Source organism: Diceros bicornis, chromosome 36 (genome assembly GCF_020826845.1).
Source record: "Diceros bicornis minor isolate mBicDic1 chromosome 36, mDicBic1.mat.cur, whole genome shotgun sequence".
In the NCBI taxonomy this organism is placed as follows: Eukaryota; Metazoa; Chordata; class Mammalia; order Perissodactyla; family Rhinocerotidae; genus Diceros; species Diceros bicornis.
Genome location: NC_080775.1, coordinates 12505815 through 12524726, shown reverse-complemented (window position 1 = coordinate 12524726; position 18912 = coordinate 12505815). Strand labels below are relative to the sequence as shown.

The 18912-nt window shown below is 42.7% G+C and overlaps 1 protein-coding gene across 3 annotated transcripts in view; it reads right to left on the bottom strand.

Moving 5' to 3' along the window:
* Nucleotides 1-17038, bottom strand: part of PROSER2 (proline and serine rich 2) — a 43648-nt gene extending 26610 nt beyond the window's left edge. Inside the window, exon 1 of one of the 3 annotated variants that reach the window (XM_058532415.1) lies at nucleotides 16990-17038. Coding sequence is in view for 1 of the 3 variants with exons in the window: in XM_058532413.1 (XP_058388396.1) it covers nucleotides 9545-9568 (24 nt within the window). In the remaining 2 variants the exon portion in view is untranslated. Of the gene's footprint in view, nucleotides 1-9544; nucleotides 9804-16950 lie in introns of those variants that run through there. The other 2 variants (XM_058532414.1, XM_058532413.1) reach the window with 2 other exon arrangements.
* Nucleotides 17039-18912: the final 1874 nt, after the last annotated feature.

Below are 18912 nucleotides of genomic sequence, written 5' to 3'. Positions count from 1 at the left end.
TGAAAGTGGTGAATGGCTAGGGAAGAGCAGGGGACTCAGCAGAGCACAGTACAAAACGGGTGGAAGAGGGGCAGAGAGAAGCGCGAATAGAGGGAGACGGCGAAGAGGCCCAGAGCCAAGAGGCTCTGAACTGTGAACCTCACCCGCAGGACACTGGGAGCCAAGGACGGCTTCTACCCAGGGGGGTGACACAATCACATTTGTGTAGAAAGATAACTCTGGCAACAGTTAGACGGCAGAGAGAACCAGGGGAAGTACTTAGAAGCAACTGGGATAACTGAATACCACGTCCTGTTTAAAGGAAGAATGGGGCAGCTCAGCGATCTCCAAGACGCATGGGGTGTGTGGACAGAGCAGGGGAAGGAACAGAGTTTAGTATACTTCCACCTGTCCAGGGAAACAAGGGAGGAAATAGACATGTTTATGCTTTTATGCGCAGAGAATCTCTCTAGAAGGATACACAAGAAAAATGCTAACAATGGCCGCCTCGGGGGAGAGAGAGATGGATGGGAAGGAGACTAGGGTGGGAGGTCACACTTTACTGGACGATCTTTTCTATCTTTCGAATGCCGCACATCTCCACTATTCCATAAATAATCTATTTAAAGAGTAATAAAAGCAGTCACCAAGTTACTTTAACGGTTCACATAAGAGATGATAGAGTTGAAAACCCCTGTGGCTGGAAGGTTAGAACTGGAATGATGCTAGAGATTAAGGAGAAAGAATCCATGAAATTTTGCCCTAACAGTCAGGGCAAGAGAGTATTTCAAGAATGAAAGAGAGGTTGACGGTGGCCACAGAAAGGTGAAACAGAATAACGACTGAAAACCATCCCTGGAATTCGTCGACATGGCTGACCTTATAAATAAGGATCGGTGGAGAGACGGGCTGGGAAGGGAATGGGGGTGGGGGAGGTGGACGGTGAGGGCTTTAGAATGTGGGTTGTGACAGGAAAGAGACAGAGGAGGCAGCAGCTACAGAGGACAACAGGGCTGAAGAAAGGCTTTTTGAGTGATTTTTTGGTTTTGTTGCCTTATTTTGTTTTGTTTTTAAGAGTAGGAAAGCTTGAGCCTACTAATTAGCTAAGGGGAAGAGCAGGAGAGAAGAGAAGGTAACAACCCCACAGAGAAAACCTTTCTTTCTAGCACTCTGGGGACTGGACGGCCTGGCTGGCCGTGCTGCTGAGATAAAATATGATCCTTTTAGATGCTGGATAAAATCTGAAAAATATCGTTGTCTCCTCTCTCTTCCAAGGACCGGCAGAAGGAAACTGTACCATCATAAAAAATGACCAGGGTAATTTGAAAAAGAACCAAATGGAACTTTTTAAAAAGAAAAATTTAATAACAATTAAAAAACTTAGTGAATGGGATAAACAGAAGATTAAATTCAGCTGACGGGAGAAGGAAGGAAGGAAAACAGATCTGCAGAAATCTGTTATTTATCCAGAATGTAGCACAGAGACAGATGTGAAAAATCTGAAAGACGGGCTCAGGACAGAGCACAGAGTGAAAAGGCTTATGTTTATGTTTGTGGTTTATGTTTAACCGGAGTTCCAGAGGGGAGGAGAAATAATGAGGCAGAAGTAATGTTTAAAGAGATAATGGCTGAGAATTTTCCAGAATCGATGAAAGATACTCTACGGGACATTTTGGGTTTGACAGATCCCCCCTCCCGAAGATCCAGTCTCCATCCTTTCCAGCCAACTCTCCTGCCTCAGCACGCAGGAGTATATCAAAGAGCACCCTTGCCTTCTGGCTTCTGGCTGAGATCAGCCAATGGGAGACACCAGCAGGAGAGTCAGGCTGCCAGCTCGCTCCTGCCAGGCCCCTCAAGGGCGGTTTGTCCTTCTACCTGGGAACATAGCCTCCGTCGAGCAGCTCTCTTCACACAGCTACTCTCTCATACAACAGAGAACTAAATTTCAGAATTTAGTGTTTTGAAAACACTAATAAAATCGACAACCGTTTGGTAGAACTAATCAAGAAAAAAACCAGACAAACAATATCACAATGAAAAGGGCAACATAATGACAGTTGCCACAGATATCGAAAAGAGGATATTATGAACAACTTTATGCCAGTAAATTTGAAAACATAGATGAAATGGACAAATTCCTAAAATATTCAAGAATAAACGAAAAAAATGTGAATCGTCATATAACCATTGAAGAAAATGGATCAGCTGATAAAAATCTTCCAAGACTGAAAACAGCAGATCTGGAAAGTTTTGCCAGAGAGTTCTATCAAGCATTCAAGGAACAAATAACTCCAAGCCTATACAAGCTTTCCCAGAGAAGAGAACAAGAAACAAACTCATCTCATTTTGAGGCTGTTAAAACCTTGACATTAAAACCCAAACAATGTATGAGAAAGAAAAAATTACAGGTCAGTTTCATTCATAAACACAGATGCAAAAAGTCCTAAACAAAATGATGAGTAAGCTGGGTGTGGAAAACAACTAATGACCAAGATGAGTTAATCCCAAGAATGTAAGGTTGGCATAACATTGATTTTCCAATATAAAGTAGCACATTAATAGGTTAAAGGAGAAAAGTCATACGCTCATCTCAATAGATGACAAAAAGGCATTCGATGAATTTAATATTAAGCATAATTTTTTAAAAACTTCACAAATTATGAGGGGAGAACATGCTTGAGAACATGCTTAACCCGATAAAAAAATATCCACAAAAAATGGTAGCAAACATCAGATTTAATAGCAAAACATTAAAACCATTCCGATTATCACCATTCCTATTCTACACGGTATTTTTAAGTCCTAACTCACATAGACGGCAAGGAAAAAAAAATCTACAAGGATTGCAATGGAAGAAACAAAAATGTCATTATTCACAGATAATTACGGTCTTTACAGAGAACTCCAAAGAATCTCATAAATTATTAGAATCAAAAAGAGTTTAACAAAGTCACTGGATATAAATCAATATAAAAAAATCAATTTCTATATACTAGCCACAAACAATAACTAAAAAAGATACCATTAAAAATAGCATAAAATAGGGGCCGGCCCCGTGGCGTAGCGGTTAAGTTCACATGCTCCACCTTGGCGGCCCAGGGTTTGCGGGTTTGGATTCCACGTGCGGACCTATGTACCGCTTACCAAGCCATACTGTGGCAGGCGTCCCACATATAAAGTAGAGGAAGATCGGCAGGATGTTAGCCCAGGGCCAATCTTCCTCAGCAAAAAGAGGAGGATTGGCAACAGATGTTAGCTCAGGGCGAATCTTCTTCACCCCCCCCCGCCAAAAAAAAGCATAAAATATATATGCATACATGTATGTATTTATTATTTTACTTAGAAATATATTTAACAAAAGATGTGCAAACTTTTACGGAAGAAGATAATAAAATGTTATTGAAAATCAATAAAGAACTAAATAAAGAGATACCATGTTCAGGCCTAGAAGATTCAATATCATAAAGATAGCCAGTCTCCTAAAATTGAATTGCACGGAAGCTACAGATATGGGCTGCGCAACAGACTCTAGCTCCATGTGGTTATTGAAATTGAAATTAATTTAAATTAAATTAAAATAAAAGATTCCATTCCTCTGCTGTACTAGCCACATTTCAAGCATTAATTACTTAATGGAAAACGTCCATGACCCTAGGAAGCTCTATTGGACAGTGCAGCTAATAGAGCAATTGAAATCACCAGAGGGTTGTTCTTGGAGAAATCCAACAGGCTGATTTTTTAATTTTTTGGGCATTAAAAAAAAGGAGAAAAAATGCATTAGGAAGAACAAAGGGCTATGAACAACTACGAGACTCCTAAAGAAGTTGGGGGAACTGGCCTCATCAGATTTCCAGAGTCGTTATAAAGTAACAGTAATTAAGGCACAAGGTAGTGGTACTAGAATAGACACACAGACCCATGAAACAAACTAGCAAGCCCAGAAACTGTTTGATATAAGTTGCAAATATTTTTTCTTAATTTGTAATCTGATTGGAAGAATTTTTTATTTTTATATAGTTGAATTCATCAATCTTTTTGTTTATGCCTTGTGGGTTTTGTGAACTTAGAAAGGCCTCTCCTATTCTAAGAATATAAATAAAATACCTCCCATATTTTCTACTTAGCATTTTTATGGTTTCACTTTTCCTATTTAAATATCTGATCCAACTTGAATTTATATTAGTATAAAGTGTGAAGTCAAGACCTAATTCTCCACTCCCAAGCCAAGAAGGCTACCCAACTGCCCAAATGCCCAGTATTGAAAAATTCATCTTTTCCACTCTTTTGAAATATTAAATCTTATTTTATACTAAATGTGTATGTCTGAGGTACTATTTCTGAATTTCCTATCCTGCTCCATTGATCTTTCTATTCATTAGGACCCAAAACACACAAATCATAAGGAGAACATTTTAATGAATCTATCTACATAAAAATTATGGACACCATAGACAATGTTAACAGAAAAGTGGCTAGTAGAGATGTTTACTATGTCTAATAAAAGAAATTGATAGCTAGAATATATGAAAAACTTCTAAGTCTACAAGAAAGACAGGAAACTCATGAGAAAAAAAAAAGGAACAAGGAATATGATTAGGCAGTTCACAAGAGAGGAACCCCAAGTGACTAAGAAGTACATGAGAGATGTTCAACCTTACCAGCCAACAAAAAAGTACAAGTTAAAACTACCATAAGACGTTATTTTATACCTACTCAATTGAAAAAAATTAGGTAATTAAAAAAACAGCAAGTATGAGCAAGAATGTGGGGAAACAGGAATCTTCATGCAGCACTCATTCTGCAGGGCAATCTGGCAGTACTTAGTGAAACTCAAGGTATCCTGTGATCCAAAAACCCCACTCAGTAGCTCAGCGTACTCCAGAGAATTCTCTCCCAGATATATAAGGGAACACGTACAAGGATGGTTATCATAGTGCCACTTAGGAGAGTAGAGCTGGCGGCAATCTAGGCTCACCACCCACTATGAACTCCAAGAGTAAGTAAAAACGTGGTGAGGGGGCTGGCCCGGTGGTGCAGTGGTTAAGTTTGTGTGCTCTGCTTTGGCGGCCCAGGGTTCACAGGTTCGAATCCTGGGCACAGACCAATGCACCGCTCATCAAGCCATGCTGTGGCGGCATCCCACATACAAAAAATAGAGGAAGATGGGCATAGATGTTAGCTCAGAGCCAATCTTCCTCAGCAAAAAAAGAGGAAGACTGGCAATGGATGTTAGCTCAGGGCCAATCTTCCTCACCAAAAAAAAAAAAAATAAAATAAAAACGTGAATGCTTTTACTGCAGAATACTGTGCACCAGTCAGAAGCAATCAACTGGACAATGGCATGGGTAGATCTTAAAATGTAGTGATTGGAAAGTTATAAGTAGATTCTCAGCACAATTCCATTTATAAACATTTAAAACACATACAACACTGTCTCCATACATAACATCCACAACCAGGAACATATGCCAATGGTGGGATGCGTGGGTGAGCGGGGTCACAACGTGATTGTCCTATAGGATGCATATGCCTGGTCTGCTTCATCCACTGAAGGGTATCTGCCTGTTTCCTTGGGCCCCTAACTCCTACTGCTGGGAAAACAGAAATGGAAGATTTCCTGGAGGTTTGAAGAATAATGATTTATCAGACCATTTTATCACCTGGAAACTTTGAAAGCCCAGTATCTAAGGAGATGCTATAGGGCAGACGAGTTCCGATTTAATGAGGGAAGAAGAGAAGACAAACATAATCTAGAAACCCTGGGGCAGTTGAGGAGGGAAGGGCTGAAGATGGCATGAGTTTAACAGGAAGGAGGAAAAAAACCCTGAAGATAAACTTTTCTGAGATCACAACTTAGCTCCAGATTAACCAGGGAAAGGCTGACCTGAGCCAATTTACCGAAGACTCTAAGCTGGAACAAATATATTAAGTTCCCTCACATTCACCTAGGAGGCTTTGTGCCTCCTAGGTGGGGGGGAGGGAATCATATCTTCTAAGACTTGGAGTCCCTACAAGCAGGCTAAACAAGAGCACAAGGGTGATTATTGTCTTTGCTAGTTCTGCACATGAACGGAAAAACTATCTACCTTAACCAAGTGATGTGAAACTAATTTTGCTTAGCATGTCTGTAGTACACCTTAAAACGAGAACTGCTCCAATCCACGGCCAAGGTAAACTCTTCACAAAAGAAAAAGTTCAGCCTGAGTGTTAGGATTCTGAACCCCATGGACCTGTGGTACAGGTTACAGACTCTCATCCCCTGTCCAGACACTCACTATCAACCAACTGTGCTAAGGTACAGTCAGCAGAGGCACAGCTTAGCTGGGAAAGGGGTAGAAGTAAGCTTCTGAAAAATATCCTCCTTCCCACATCAGGCTATACACTAGGACAGGGTCAACGTGCACACTTGTAAATATACCAGGACAGGGTCACTGCTGCACCCAAGCCCTACTCTTCAATCATCTCATTCTCTCCAACTTCCACTTACAGGAATTCTGTGAAGATTTGTTCCCAGACCTAGAAAAACAATCTTAGGAAAGAAACCATCTTTAAAGCTACATCCTGAGAAATCCTAATATGATGATGTAACAGCCAAGACACTTTCAAAAAGATACGTCTTTCTTGACCTTCAAGAACATTAAAAATGAAAGAGATTCACAGTGGGAACCATTTCTGAGTCACCACAGCTCATTATCATGAATGGGCTTTTCATATGGGCAAGCAGTGGGGGAAAATAAAGGGACCGCTATTTTCAATGGCCTTGACACACTCCGATGAAATAATCAGTAAACACAAATTAGCCCTTGTTGGCCTTAATGCTAGGAGCTCTTGACAACATTCACTCTTCTGAATGTGGACTGATGCGATAGGCACTCTGCTCTGATGTGTGTGAACACACAAGTTGGGAGTTCCACTTTTATAGTTTCCTTCTGGTTCTGTGTTAAATCCTATTTTCATGTAAATAACGTGTGTTAACAAACATGAGTTTTATAGTAAGAAATTAACTAGAAGATGAAGCTATGAATGATGCCACCACTCTTTTAAATTGTTGTATTAACCCAACCCACAAATTAAAAGAAACAGTACTGATATTCTTTCTTTTCTATTATTCAACTTAATTAGGGCTTTAACAAAATTTGTAAACTAAATTAACCACTGCATTTCTCCCCTAAAAATAATTTCTAACTCTATAAAAATGGTTTTACTCCAGTTATCACAACACATCTGATCATTCTGAGCACAAGTCTCAGTTCATCTCCAATGGTACACAGAGAGTACAGTCTCTGTATCCTCCCATCCCTCGCCAGACCAAAGATGCACAGACACAAATGTACAGAGCTGACCCAGCAGAGAGGTACAAGTAGTTATTGGTCCTAAAGTTCATTGTCTTCCAAGTTACCTACTCTCTAAAGCTTTGTTAAAAATAAAAGCGATACTCAGCACAATATTCACCAGTGAATTGCAAGTACTTAAATAATCTTTCTGAAATCCTGGGTTACTTTTGGTACCACAGGCGTGTCAAAGTTGGCACAGTTTTTATTTTCCTAATCTATCCCGCCCAGGAACCTCTCCATAAGAACATAGGGCTTTAAAGTGTCCCTCGAGAATCTGGCCTAATCTTAGCTCTTCAGCCTTATTTTCCACAATATCAACCTTTTTATCCAGCCGGACTTCCTTCATGTTCTGCTCAATTGTGAGCCCCATTTTGACTGCCTCCCCATCTCTCTCCTCCCAGTCTTCAAAGCCTAGCTCAAAAGCTGTACCAGACTTTGTTGAACTTTCCTTCATGATGCTCCTCATCACGACCTCTCCACTTGGCTCCTTCAGTACGACTGTTCACAGCCCACCACTTAACTACACAATGCCGTCCTTGTCACACGGATACGGCCCATCACATTAGCTTTCATTCTGCACGTAATTCTTTGTTCCTCAATTAGGTTCCGTATAAGCTCCTTGTAGGCAAAGCTCTTTTCCTTTTTTTTAATATAGCCACAGGATTTTGGAAAATATTTGTCACAAAATATAGACTTAATATCCGTTACTTAAATAAACATATTTTAAAACACTAAAACCATCTTTTTTTTTTTATTAGAGTATTCTTTTTTTTGTTTTTTAAAGATTTTATTTATTTATTTTTTCCCCTCAAAGCCATAGTAGATAGTTGTATGTCATAGCTGCATATCCTTCTAGTTGCTGTATGTGGGACGCGGCCTCAGCATGGCGGGAGAAGCGGTGCCTCGGTGCACCCCCGGGATCCGGGGCGGAGCGCGTGCACTTAACCGCCAAGCCATGGGGCCGGCCCCAATTAGAGTATTCTTAAAACAGCCCTTTGATCTAAAAGAAAAGGTTAAACACTCTGGAGTCGTTTCCTCATGTTAACCTTATTGTGGTAACCATCCTTTATCCTTCTGTCGTATCTATTGACCAAATCCTTCAAATTGAGAGAAAGTACTCTCACTCAACTCAATCAGGGGCAAATGGGGAGCCTCGGGGAGTAACTTAAACACAGCCATAGAGGAGATGCTCCCCTTAGCTTCACAAATAACGATATGTTAAAAAGTTGGCCCCAGTAAATACATCAGACACACTAAACCAGTAACACTTCTCCATATTAACACATAATAAACATCAAGGTGAATGCAGGCATGTGTATGTCTACAGGAGTAATCCATGACCAAAACCAACTTCAAAAATGGCCCTAAGTGGCAGTAATTTACTTAGAGCCAACCCTGATGGCCTAGGGGTCAAAGTTTGGCATGTTCCGCTTCAGCGGCCTGGGTTCAGTTCCCAGGTGTGGAACCACACCACTTGTCTGTCAGTAGCCATGTTGTGGTGGTGGCTCACATAGAAGAACCAGAAGAACTTACAACTATACACACAACTATGTACCAGGGCTTCGAGGGGGAAGAAAAAGGAGGAAGATTGGCACAGATGTTAGCATAGGGTGAATCTTCCCCTGCCAAAACAATAAAAATGGGCACACTAATAACAGGCTGAAGTAAAATAAATATGTAGTAACTGTTCTTTAGTTTGGGCTCTTTCTCAATGTCAAGAAAACAAAAACCTTGGAAAGAAAAGAATGCTTCCAAAATTATTCACTAAGCCATCCAGTAAACTAGGCCTGGATCCCAGCACTGAAGATCAAAGGAAAATCCTCCTCCTCCAGGGAAAAGCTGGTTGTTGCTGGGAGTGGAGAGTTCGTTTTGTTCTGGAGTTTTAGAAGGTTGATGTAGTCAATGGTTTGGCATCCTTTTCATGTGATTTTTCTTTTTCTCTGACTTGGGGTTTTTTCCTGACTTCTGAAATGTCATCTGGAAAAACTCAGGACCTGAGCCTCTGCCACTCAAGGGTATTAAAGACAATTAAACATGTAAACGTGTAGTAATTTTACTTCTCCAGAAGAATAGCCTTGCTTTCATTTAGATTTTTTTTTTTTTGAAAAGCTCTTTCTGAACAATGTCGAAAAGGTTGACTTCAGACTGTTTCAATTATGAATAGTTTCAACTATTAATAGGAGGCGGTAATTTACTCGGGGCCATGCACCACATGAAAGGAATTGACTCACCCACATGCAAGCAAACAAGTTCATGGGCGAGGCCTCACCCAGGTAGCTGGTTAGCAGGCCCTGAGGGAAGACGTCTCCTCCTGTACCAGCTTACCATCTATCTCTGCACAGAAGATAATGCAAATCAGATCTTCCAAAAGCAAAACCTCCCTGAAAACAGCCTTGCTGGGATTCCAGTTTAGTTCCCAGTCACAAAAAAGTAATGACCTGTGACGAAGCAGACAGAAAAGCATCAAAGAGGAAAATCGACTTCTGTCTGATGAAATGTTTGCAGAGGTAGGCACTTCAAATTTTTCTTCTTAGCTTATTTTTTAAAAATTGACATTCTATATGCCCATTGTATTTCTGCATTCTTTAGCAAATTAAAAAAAAAAAACAGAAGAAAATCCCAGTTTAAGTCGTTCTTTGGTTAAACAAGTTTGTGCGCTCTTTATTTATTCAGCAGAAATTACCAGAGCACCCACTCTGGCTACACGGGCGAGACAAAATGTAGTACTTCTTACCTGGAAGTAAGAATTATACCTTATTGTTTTATAATGCTTTCCCCGCATCCCCCCCACGAAGCTCGAAATTCTTAGCTGAATTTTTCATTCATCCTCACAACAAAACTAAAGATGACTTCGAGCCCGTTCACTTAGCACTGGTATTTATAACACCTGGTTAGATGGGACGCTGACCTCTGGTTTACATATCTTATCTCAAGTTGAACAGATTTACATCCAAACCAGCAAAGCTCACACAAGGCCCCCTGTTGGGTCAATCCACCACATCAGACTTTTAACCCTATCTCCCCATATCTCTTTGCCAGCCCTGTTCAGGGAAAAGAACAAGCCCGTTTTACCAGTGGATGTATATACAGAGGCTCCCATCTCGCCTTCTGTAAGAACTACCATCCTGATGACACAGGGATCAGCTAAGAAATACAATATTTAAACACACGGTATTTTTATGTGAATTTTCAAGTTCACCGACTACATTCTTACAATGGTTGAAAAGGGAAGGATCTGACAACTGGCCCACAAATATTAGGTTGAATCTTACGATGTTGTCATTTGTGAAGGCCAAAAATAGTTGAGTATCAGTAATTATATATAGTTAACCTAATGTTTTTGGAATTGAATTGATAATTAACAATGTATAAAAGTGAAGTGTTCCTTGAAATGAAATTTTGGTTTAAGTATGGTATTATTACATGTTGATGCTAAAATGTTTTTCCTTAGAAGATACTTCTAAAATCACAATAGGAATCAACAGGGAAAAAAAAGTCTAACAACATATTGACCTCATACATTTTAAAGATGTCTGATTCACCAAGTGAAGTTGGCTGCATGAGCAGGAGCTCAGTCAACAAATTCATTGTTTATCTAGTGTGTGTGGAGGACAATCCAGCCTATGAGGAAATCGAGGTCCACAGCCTCGACGTGGATCTGGCACATCAGAAAGAGCTGGCTCTAGGTCCTTAGCTCTCCACTCTAGAATAATGCCTTTTAAAATTTTTTTTGCATCAAAACTTTTATTTGACATTCGCCATTTCCGTGCCATCCCCTTGTTTGTACCATCTTATCTCGATCTTCATGCTTCTATCTTCCCTTCCTCAACCCCGAACGTCCCATTCAACTTCAAGTTACCCCCTCCACGTACAAATGTCTACTCCACAGCAAGGCCAACAGGATCTGCGATCATAACCCTACTCATGAAGCTTCAACCGTTAATGCCCCCAAATTCAAGGCTAAATTCCTCAGCCTGATAATCAAAGCCACCATTCTACCATCCTCATTTTCCACTGTCCTCTCCTTGCTGGCCCCGCTCCCATGTCACATTCTCCAACAGATGTTCTGACAGCCTGCAAGGAAGAACAGCTCTGTCCTCTGCTCCCAAAAGACTTGTGGGCTCTGCGACCGACTCATATTCGACCTTGATCCCGTCTCCCTTGCTAGATCCTAAGTTTCTCAAGGGCAGGGACCACCCCTTGTTCATCTCCATATTCCCAGTTGTCTCTAGCACAGGAAGAACTTAAGTGTTCACTAAAGCTCTTCAAACCCTGTGAATCTTTACAGAAAACACCAAATGCACCTTTTTGGAAGGGAGCTATAGACCAAACTCATGTGTTTAGTCTAGTAGACAAGAGCACAGACATCTTTTTTTCACATATACTTCCTCCAAGTAAGTTGTGCAAAATAAACTTTTTTTTTTTTTTTTGGTGAGGAAGATCAGCCCTGAGCTAACATCTGTGTTAATCCTCCTCTTTTTGCTGAGGAAGACCGGCTCTGAGCTAACATCTATTGTCAATCCTCCTCCTTTTTTTTTTTCTTCCCCCGAAGCCCCAGTAGATAGTTGTATGTCATAGTTGCCCATCCTTCTAGTTGCTGTATGTGGGACGTGGCCTCAGCATGGCCGGAGAAGCGGCGCGTCGGTGCGCACCCGGGATCCGAACCCGGGCCGCCAGTAGCAGAGCGCACGCACTTAACCGCTAAGCCACGGGGCCGGCCCAAAATAAACTATTTTAAATACACTCACAGAATTAGGTTTGTAAAGGAAAGCTGTGGCAAATCATTAATTTATCATCTCCAGGTTCAAGGTCTGAAAGGGGCTGAGAGTATTTATCCTGCCCCAAATATGACTGACCAGGAAACCAAGTTCCAGAAAGGTCAAATGTTGAACCCTGTGGTCACACTGCTATTGGGTGATGAAACCTGAGGTGGATCCCTTTACTTCAAGTTCAGTACTGTGCTTTTCCCCTATGCCAGGCTCTATTAATCTGTTAATTCAAAAAAAACAAAATGTAGGGGCTAGCCCTGTGGTGTAGTGGTCAAGTTCAGTACGCTCTGCTTCATCGGCCCTAGTTTGCGGGTTTGGATCCTGGGTGCAGACCTACAACCACCTGTCAGCCATGCTGTGGCAGTGACCCACATATAAAGTAGAGGAAGACTGGCACAGATGTTAGCTCAGGGCGAATCTTCCTCAGCAAAAAAAAAATTTGGTTTAAAAATATTAAAAAATAAAAAACAAAATGTAACATGCAGACATCAAAAAGAGAAGCATCTGAGGACTGAGATTTTTGTATATGCAGTGCTAGCTCAGTGCTCAGCGCATGGTAGGTGCCAGACAGTCTACAGATACCGAGGAACGTATAGATGAACACCTCAGGCCTCTGGATCAATAACTAAACTAGGCAGAGTAGTAAATATTTCAAAGCATTAGTCAGACAACTGGTCTCATAGGAGGAGCAGCAGAAGCCTGAAAGAGAAAGCAGGAAAAAAAAGAAACTCAAAACAACAGAATGAAGGGTTGAGAAGGAACATAATATACAAACCAAGCCCTATAAAAATAACTACACTTACATGCAAGATTTGGGTGAAATAAAAGCTAATACAGAAGAGAATCAAGTCCCTGAATTGATGTTTCTCCAAAGAAGATCTGCACTTGATCTTCACATGAAAAGATGCTCAACATTATTAGTCATTAGGGAAATGCAAATCAAACCCACAATGAGATGCCAGTTCATGCCCACTAGGACGGCAATTAAAAACAAAACCATGGAGAATAACAAGTGTTGGTGAGGATGTGGAGAAACTGGACCCCTCACACACTGCTAGTGGGAACGTAAAATGATACAGCTACTGTGGAAAACAGTTTGGTGAATCCTCAATAGAATTACTATATTACACAGGAATTCCACTCTTAGGTATAGACCCAAAAGAACTGAAAACAAGCATTCAAACAAAAACTTGTACACAAATGTTCATAACAGCACTACTCACAATAGCCAAAAGGTGGAAACAACCCAAATGCCCACGAACTGATGAATGGGTAAACACATTGCAGTATATCTGTACAATGGACTATTAGTCAGCCATAAAAAGGAATGAAGTCCTGGTACATCCACAACATGGAGGAATCCTGAAAGCATTAAGAGAAAGAAGCCAGACACAAAAGGCCACATAGTATATGATTCCATTTATCTGAAATATCCAGTACAGGCAAATCCATAGAGAGAGAAAGTTGATTAGTGGTTGTGAAGGGCTGGGGAGGGGAAAATGGGGAGTGACCGCTAATGGGTGCAGAGTTTCCTTTTGGGGTGATGAAAAAGTTCTAGAACTAGACTGTGGTGATGGTGGCACAACATTGTGAATGTACTTTTTCTTACACTTTAAATATGTGCAGTTTATTGAAGGTCATAAAAGTAAAGACAGTTTAGATATTTAAGATATTTAAGTAAAGATATTTAAAAGAAAATAAAAAGGATGGGAAAAGATACATCAAGCAAATATTCACAACAGCAACAATAAAAAGATCACTTTTGGCTACATTACATCAGGCAAAATAGACTTTAAGCCAAAATTCTCACTAGTGATAAATGTAATGATGTAACGATAAAAGTTGAATTCCTATTAGATATTGTATGTCCAACAACATAAACTTACAAATGCATATTGTTAGATATAAAAATATAAAGTTGTATGCACACACAGTCTCAGAATATTTTTTAGCTCAAAATATAAGGCGACATTGACAAATTCCTCATTATAGTGGGGTCTTTCAATATACCTCTCTCAATTATTGACATGTTAAGTAGACACAAAGTCAGTGAGGAATAATGCAATTAATAAGGTTCATTTAATGGATATCTGTAGACCTCCATAGAAAAAAAATGAAAGAAAATACATTCTTCTCAATCACATATAATGTGAATGTACTTAATGCCACTGATTTGTACACTTTAAAACGATAACTTTAATATTATATGTATTTTACTACAATAAAAAAATAAAGAGAATTATGTCTTCACAGTGCTGGGATCTTCGGAAATGTCCAGTCTGAAGACATATATTCATAAAGAGCTATCAGATCCCTCTTCAATTAGGCGGAATGTTCTGCCCTGCACATGCCTTCACCACAATCCTGACTGCACGGACTATGAACTCAGCAACTACTTTCTTAAAACAGGTTTCAAGATTGATGCTGCGAGTCTAGAAGGGGAACAGCGGCATCACTGGGGGGTGTGGCCTTACTGTGGTTCCCCAGAGGCCGTCCTCATGATTCCACTATATTGGTAACCCCACCGTGTCAACGTGAACAACGCCTTTTCGACAACGGCCAGCAGACTCGCTCAGAGATCTGAGAGGCGAACGCTGCAGCCTATCGGAGATAGAGGTGCCCAGAGCATCCTCCTTAGCACACACAGGCAGCTAGGACGCCACCGCCACCACCACCACCAGAAAGGGCAATGGAAACGGAAACGAGATGCTGCCCTTCACCAGCCAAGGAGCGAGCTCAAGTTCGGGATGCTCCTAGGATTCCCTGGCTCCTACCCCTGAATGGCCCCCATGCCGCTGGCGGCTGTCCCACAACCTTGTAGATAAGCTGCACGTTGTCCCCCATTCTGAGCTCTTCTCCACGCCAGCCTTTCACCTCTCTCCCATCAGGTCTCTGCCTTGTGTAGTTATTTGAGAGGATCTTTAGAATCAATGCAGGGTGCCAACTCCTGGCTCCTTAGGTGTCTTGACAACTTTGGAACCAGGGCCAGGTATATCTTCAGCTCCTGATGAAGGCTTACCTGATCTGGTTTTAATCAGTTTGGGCCGCGTGGCTGTTATCTAGGTATGCTTGTGTGCCCAATGACTAGCTCAGTTCTCAGCACCCTGGGGGTGGTCGAATGAATTAAGGAACACGCAGAGCTTGCATTCAAATAGGCAAATCCCCCTGCCACAAGGGGGGACATCACAGAGTCAAACGCATGCAAATTGTCTTAAAAGCATCTCTCCTCTTTCCAGCCTTCTCTAAATTATCACTCTTATTTTGGCCTTCTGATTTCTAGTGATGGAGAAAATGTATTACTTTTACATTATCAGCATCGAAAATTTTCAAAGAAAAGCTCATCTGAAGTGCTGTCCAGTCACTTACAAATGCCTATTTCTGGCCTGGGCAAGAAAAGACACAAGATTCCATACATACACCGTCAAGTTTGGCAAGAGAGTTTCTAGAAAACTTCCATCTTTCCCACCCAGTCCCAAGTAAATAGGGCATTTGTTTGTATTTCCACATGGGCCTCATGAACGAAAATACCTCCTCCACCTAGAAAAACAATCAGTAACATTCAGACATGGAACTTTGAGGGCAAACCTTTTCATGCATGCTAGAGCACTATGAACGTGGTGCTTAAAAAAAAATAAAGTATCTTTAATAAACGTTTCTGCTGTGAACATTTTCCTCAAGTTTACACTTATACGTAGTTTGGTGTTTCTATACCTTTCAGAAATACAGATTAAAAAAAAAAAATTGTTCTCCATTAAAATTGGAGCCAGAAGGAACTTTCTTCCTACAGTTCCCAGCAACAGGCCTGAAAGTTTTACTCTGTTTAGGGGGAAAAAGACACAAAAAATCATTTTCCTTTGCTCGCTTGAAGTTTTCTGCTCTGCACCAACTAGGTCCTGGCAAAGAGTTAAAAAGTTTTCTGAGGTTAGTTCCTGCGGTTAAAAAAAAAAAAAAAAAAGCTAGATGCTTAAATTTAGACTCGGTAAAACAATACTGGGAAACTTTCAAAGCCTTGGAGAAATACTGGAGTTTATTTTATTGCCTTTTGTTAAATTGCATCACATCGGCCACATTTTCTTCTCTTTTTTTAATCCCTCCCGCCCCGGCTCCCCGGGAAATTCACAAGTTCCCGCGTGGTTCAGTTACCTGTTGGGGTCGGGGAGCGGGGGTGGGGACGAAAATCTACTGGTCACTTTGCGCAGGACTCAAGTTTAACAGGTGGCTTTGGTCACCTCTTGCCAATATTGGCTCCCACCCTCCTCTCCGCGGCGCGAGGGACAGAGCTCCGGGAATTCGGGGGCCGCGGCGGCAAGCGGGGCGACGGGTCCCTCGCACGGCTCGGGGAAGGGCGGTCGGGACAGGCGAGGGGTGTTAGGGACAACCCAGACCGCTCTGCGCCCAAAGCTGAACACGCGCCCCCGACCACCGTGCGCCCCCCAAAAGGACAACCTCGGAGCCGGAAAATGCCGCGTTCTCTCCCCCGCCCCCGACTCGGGGCGCTCGCGAACCCCTGAAATCCCAAAGGAGGCACCGGGCTTCCCGTGTGCGAGGCCACCGGGTCGACGACAGTCCCTCGGATTGCGCCAGAATCTTCCCTAACTTCCAGGGGCCGGGGGAGCGATGTGTTGGAGAGCGAGCGCGCGCAAGGAGAGATCGCGCAGACGGGGCACTGGCAGGGAGGCGTGGGAAGCGCAGACAGGGGGCCACAAAAAGAGGGGTGACCCTTCTCTACCTGAGACCCACCCGAGCCCAAGCCTCCTTCTGCGGACTCCAAGCGCCGCCCCGCTCCCCGCCGTGCCAGGCGAGGCACCGGCTGCCAGGGCGCCTCCCGCCGCTCTAACCCTGTCCGGGACCCCAAAGTCCGCACTCACCCGGCGGGAGTCCCCTCCTGGGGGACCGCAAGTGCCCACCTGGACGGCCACCCGGAGCCCTCGCGCCGCCTGCTAGCCGGTCAGCCCCGCGCGCGCCTTGCCGACGGTCCCGGGCCGCCGCGCCGCGCGCGCTCCCGCAGCCCCGCCGCGCGCGCTCCCGCCGCGCGCTCCCTCCCCGCCGCGCGCTCCCTCCCCGCCGCGCTCGCCCCTCCCCGCCGCGCGCTCCCGCCGGGGCTCGGCCCCCCGAACACAGCGCGCGCCCGGGCACTTAAAAGGACAGGCCCCGGCGGCGCCGGAGCTGCCCCTGGGCGCCTCTCGCCGGGGTCCTCGGTGTCTGCGTTCGGCTTGAATGGGGGACCGTCTGAGTGACACCCCACCCCCATCCGAGGTACACAAGCAGAGAGAAAACAGAGATTTGGGTTGGAAGCTCTGAATGAGATGGGACTCCCCCCCTCCCCCGCCAGCTTTGAGAGGTTATTTTATATTTAATGACAATAAAAATAACTACTTCGCGTCGAAGACGCACTACCTGCGGAAAAGGCATTGAACATACACACGTTATTTCATTTAATCCTTAGAACAATCCTCTGATTTCTTATCCCTGTTTCGCAGAGGAGGAAAACTGAGGCTCAGAGCGGTGAAGACACTGGTCCAAGAGTTTTGGACCACATTGCTGGGCGCTATTTTCTTCTTTGTCACTGTGGAAATATCCCCTGAAGTTAATAGGTGGTTGCGGCTGGCTTTTGTAAGTTGGTGGAAGTTAATGTTACCCGTGTTTCCACGGGGTGGAACAACTCTCGGGAGGGAGAAAGCAAGAGTCACACGGGTTTATTAACTGTAGGGTTTGTTATATACTCAAATGGCAGATGTTATAACCACCTCTATTCCGAAATGCTGTTTGTGTTTATCCCCATTTTACAGAAAACTGAGGAGGGAAGTGGCTGGTTGCACAGAATGACTGAGTCACTGGCAGTGCTCAGGGCTGGGCCCAATTCCTTAGTCCTTAGATCATTTCTTTGTCTGCCTGGGAAGAGATACTTGATTAAAGGGAAGAAAACTTTTTCACTAATAACACATTGGCCTCATCTAACTCCCTGCATCTTTAATTAATGTTTACAAAGCACTTTAATCTACCCAACATGCTAGTTAATTAGGCAAATATTATTATCCCCTTTCTGAACCAAATCTCTGAGAGAATCTGTTCTCTCAGTCCTTAATCCCTGAGGAATAATGGGCCTTATGTTCTTTTTTTTCCTTTTAAAGTTTGTTCTATATTGTGTTAAATACTAATGCATTTATCATGAATTGGCTTAGTAAAAATTAAATAATATTAAACATCCATGAGTGAGAGGTCATATAGGCAGCCCCTATTTTTGAGGAACTCAGATCAAGAAAAAAAAGACATTTTGGCAAGTGCTTCCCAGAATTTTTTTTCTTTTTATTATTCTTTTTGCTTGGGTAAGCTTTTATGATGTGTAAACATATGTTTAGCTTAGTTTTCTTTAAAAGTTTTAATGTACACATCTTTTGTGTAAAAATTTAATTTTACACAGTATCTTTTCTTGCAGGTGAAGAGGAGAGAAGGAAGAAATTGAAGGATGATGGGATTAGGAAGGAAGAAGGGGGAAAGAAAAGGCAAAAAGAAAAAGCAGGAAATGAACAGGGAAGAAAATGAGACTTGAGGTTTCAACCAAGAGGCAGCAGGGGAGATGAGACCAGCCCCGGCTAGCACACGCCGGATCTTTATGGGAACCAAAAACAGGTGGCCCTTGCTCTGGGCTGGTGCACGCCTAGCCAGGGCCCTCGCGTGACTCCCAGGGCACAGGCTGTCTCCAGTCCCACTGCACCCCTGTCTAGGCACCTTCGTGCCAACTGAACTTAACGCAAAGGGACTAAAAGCTGACAAGAAACATCAGAAGGGTCTTTGTCTATGCTATTGTTACTACTTGAAAATCCATGAAA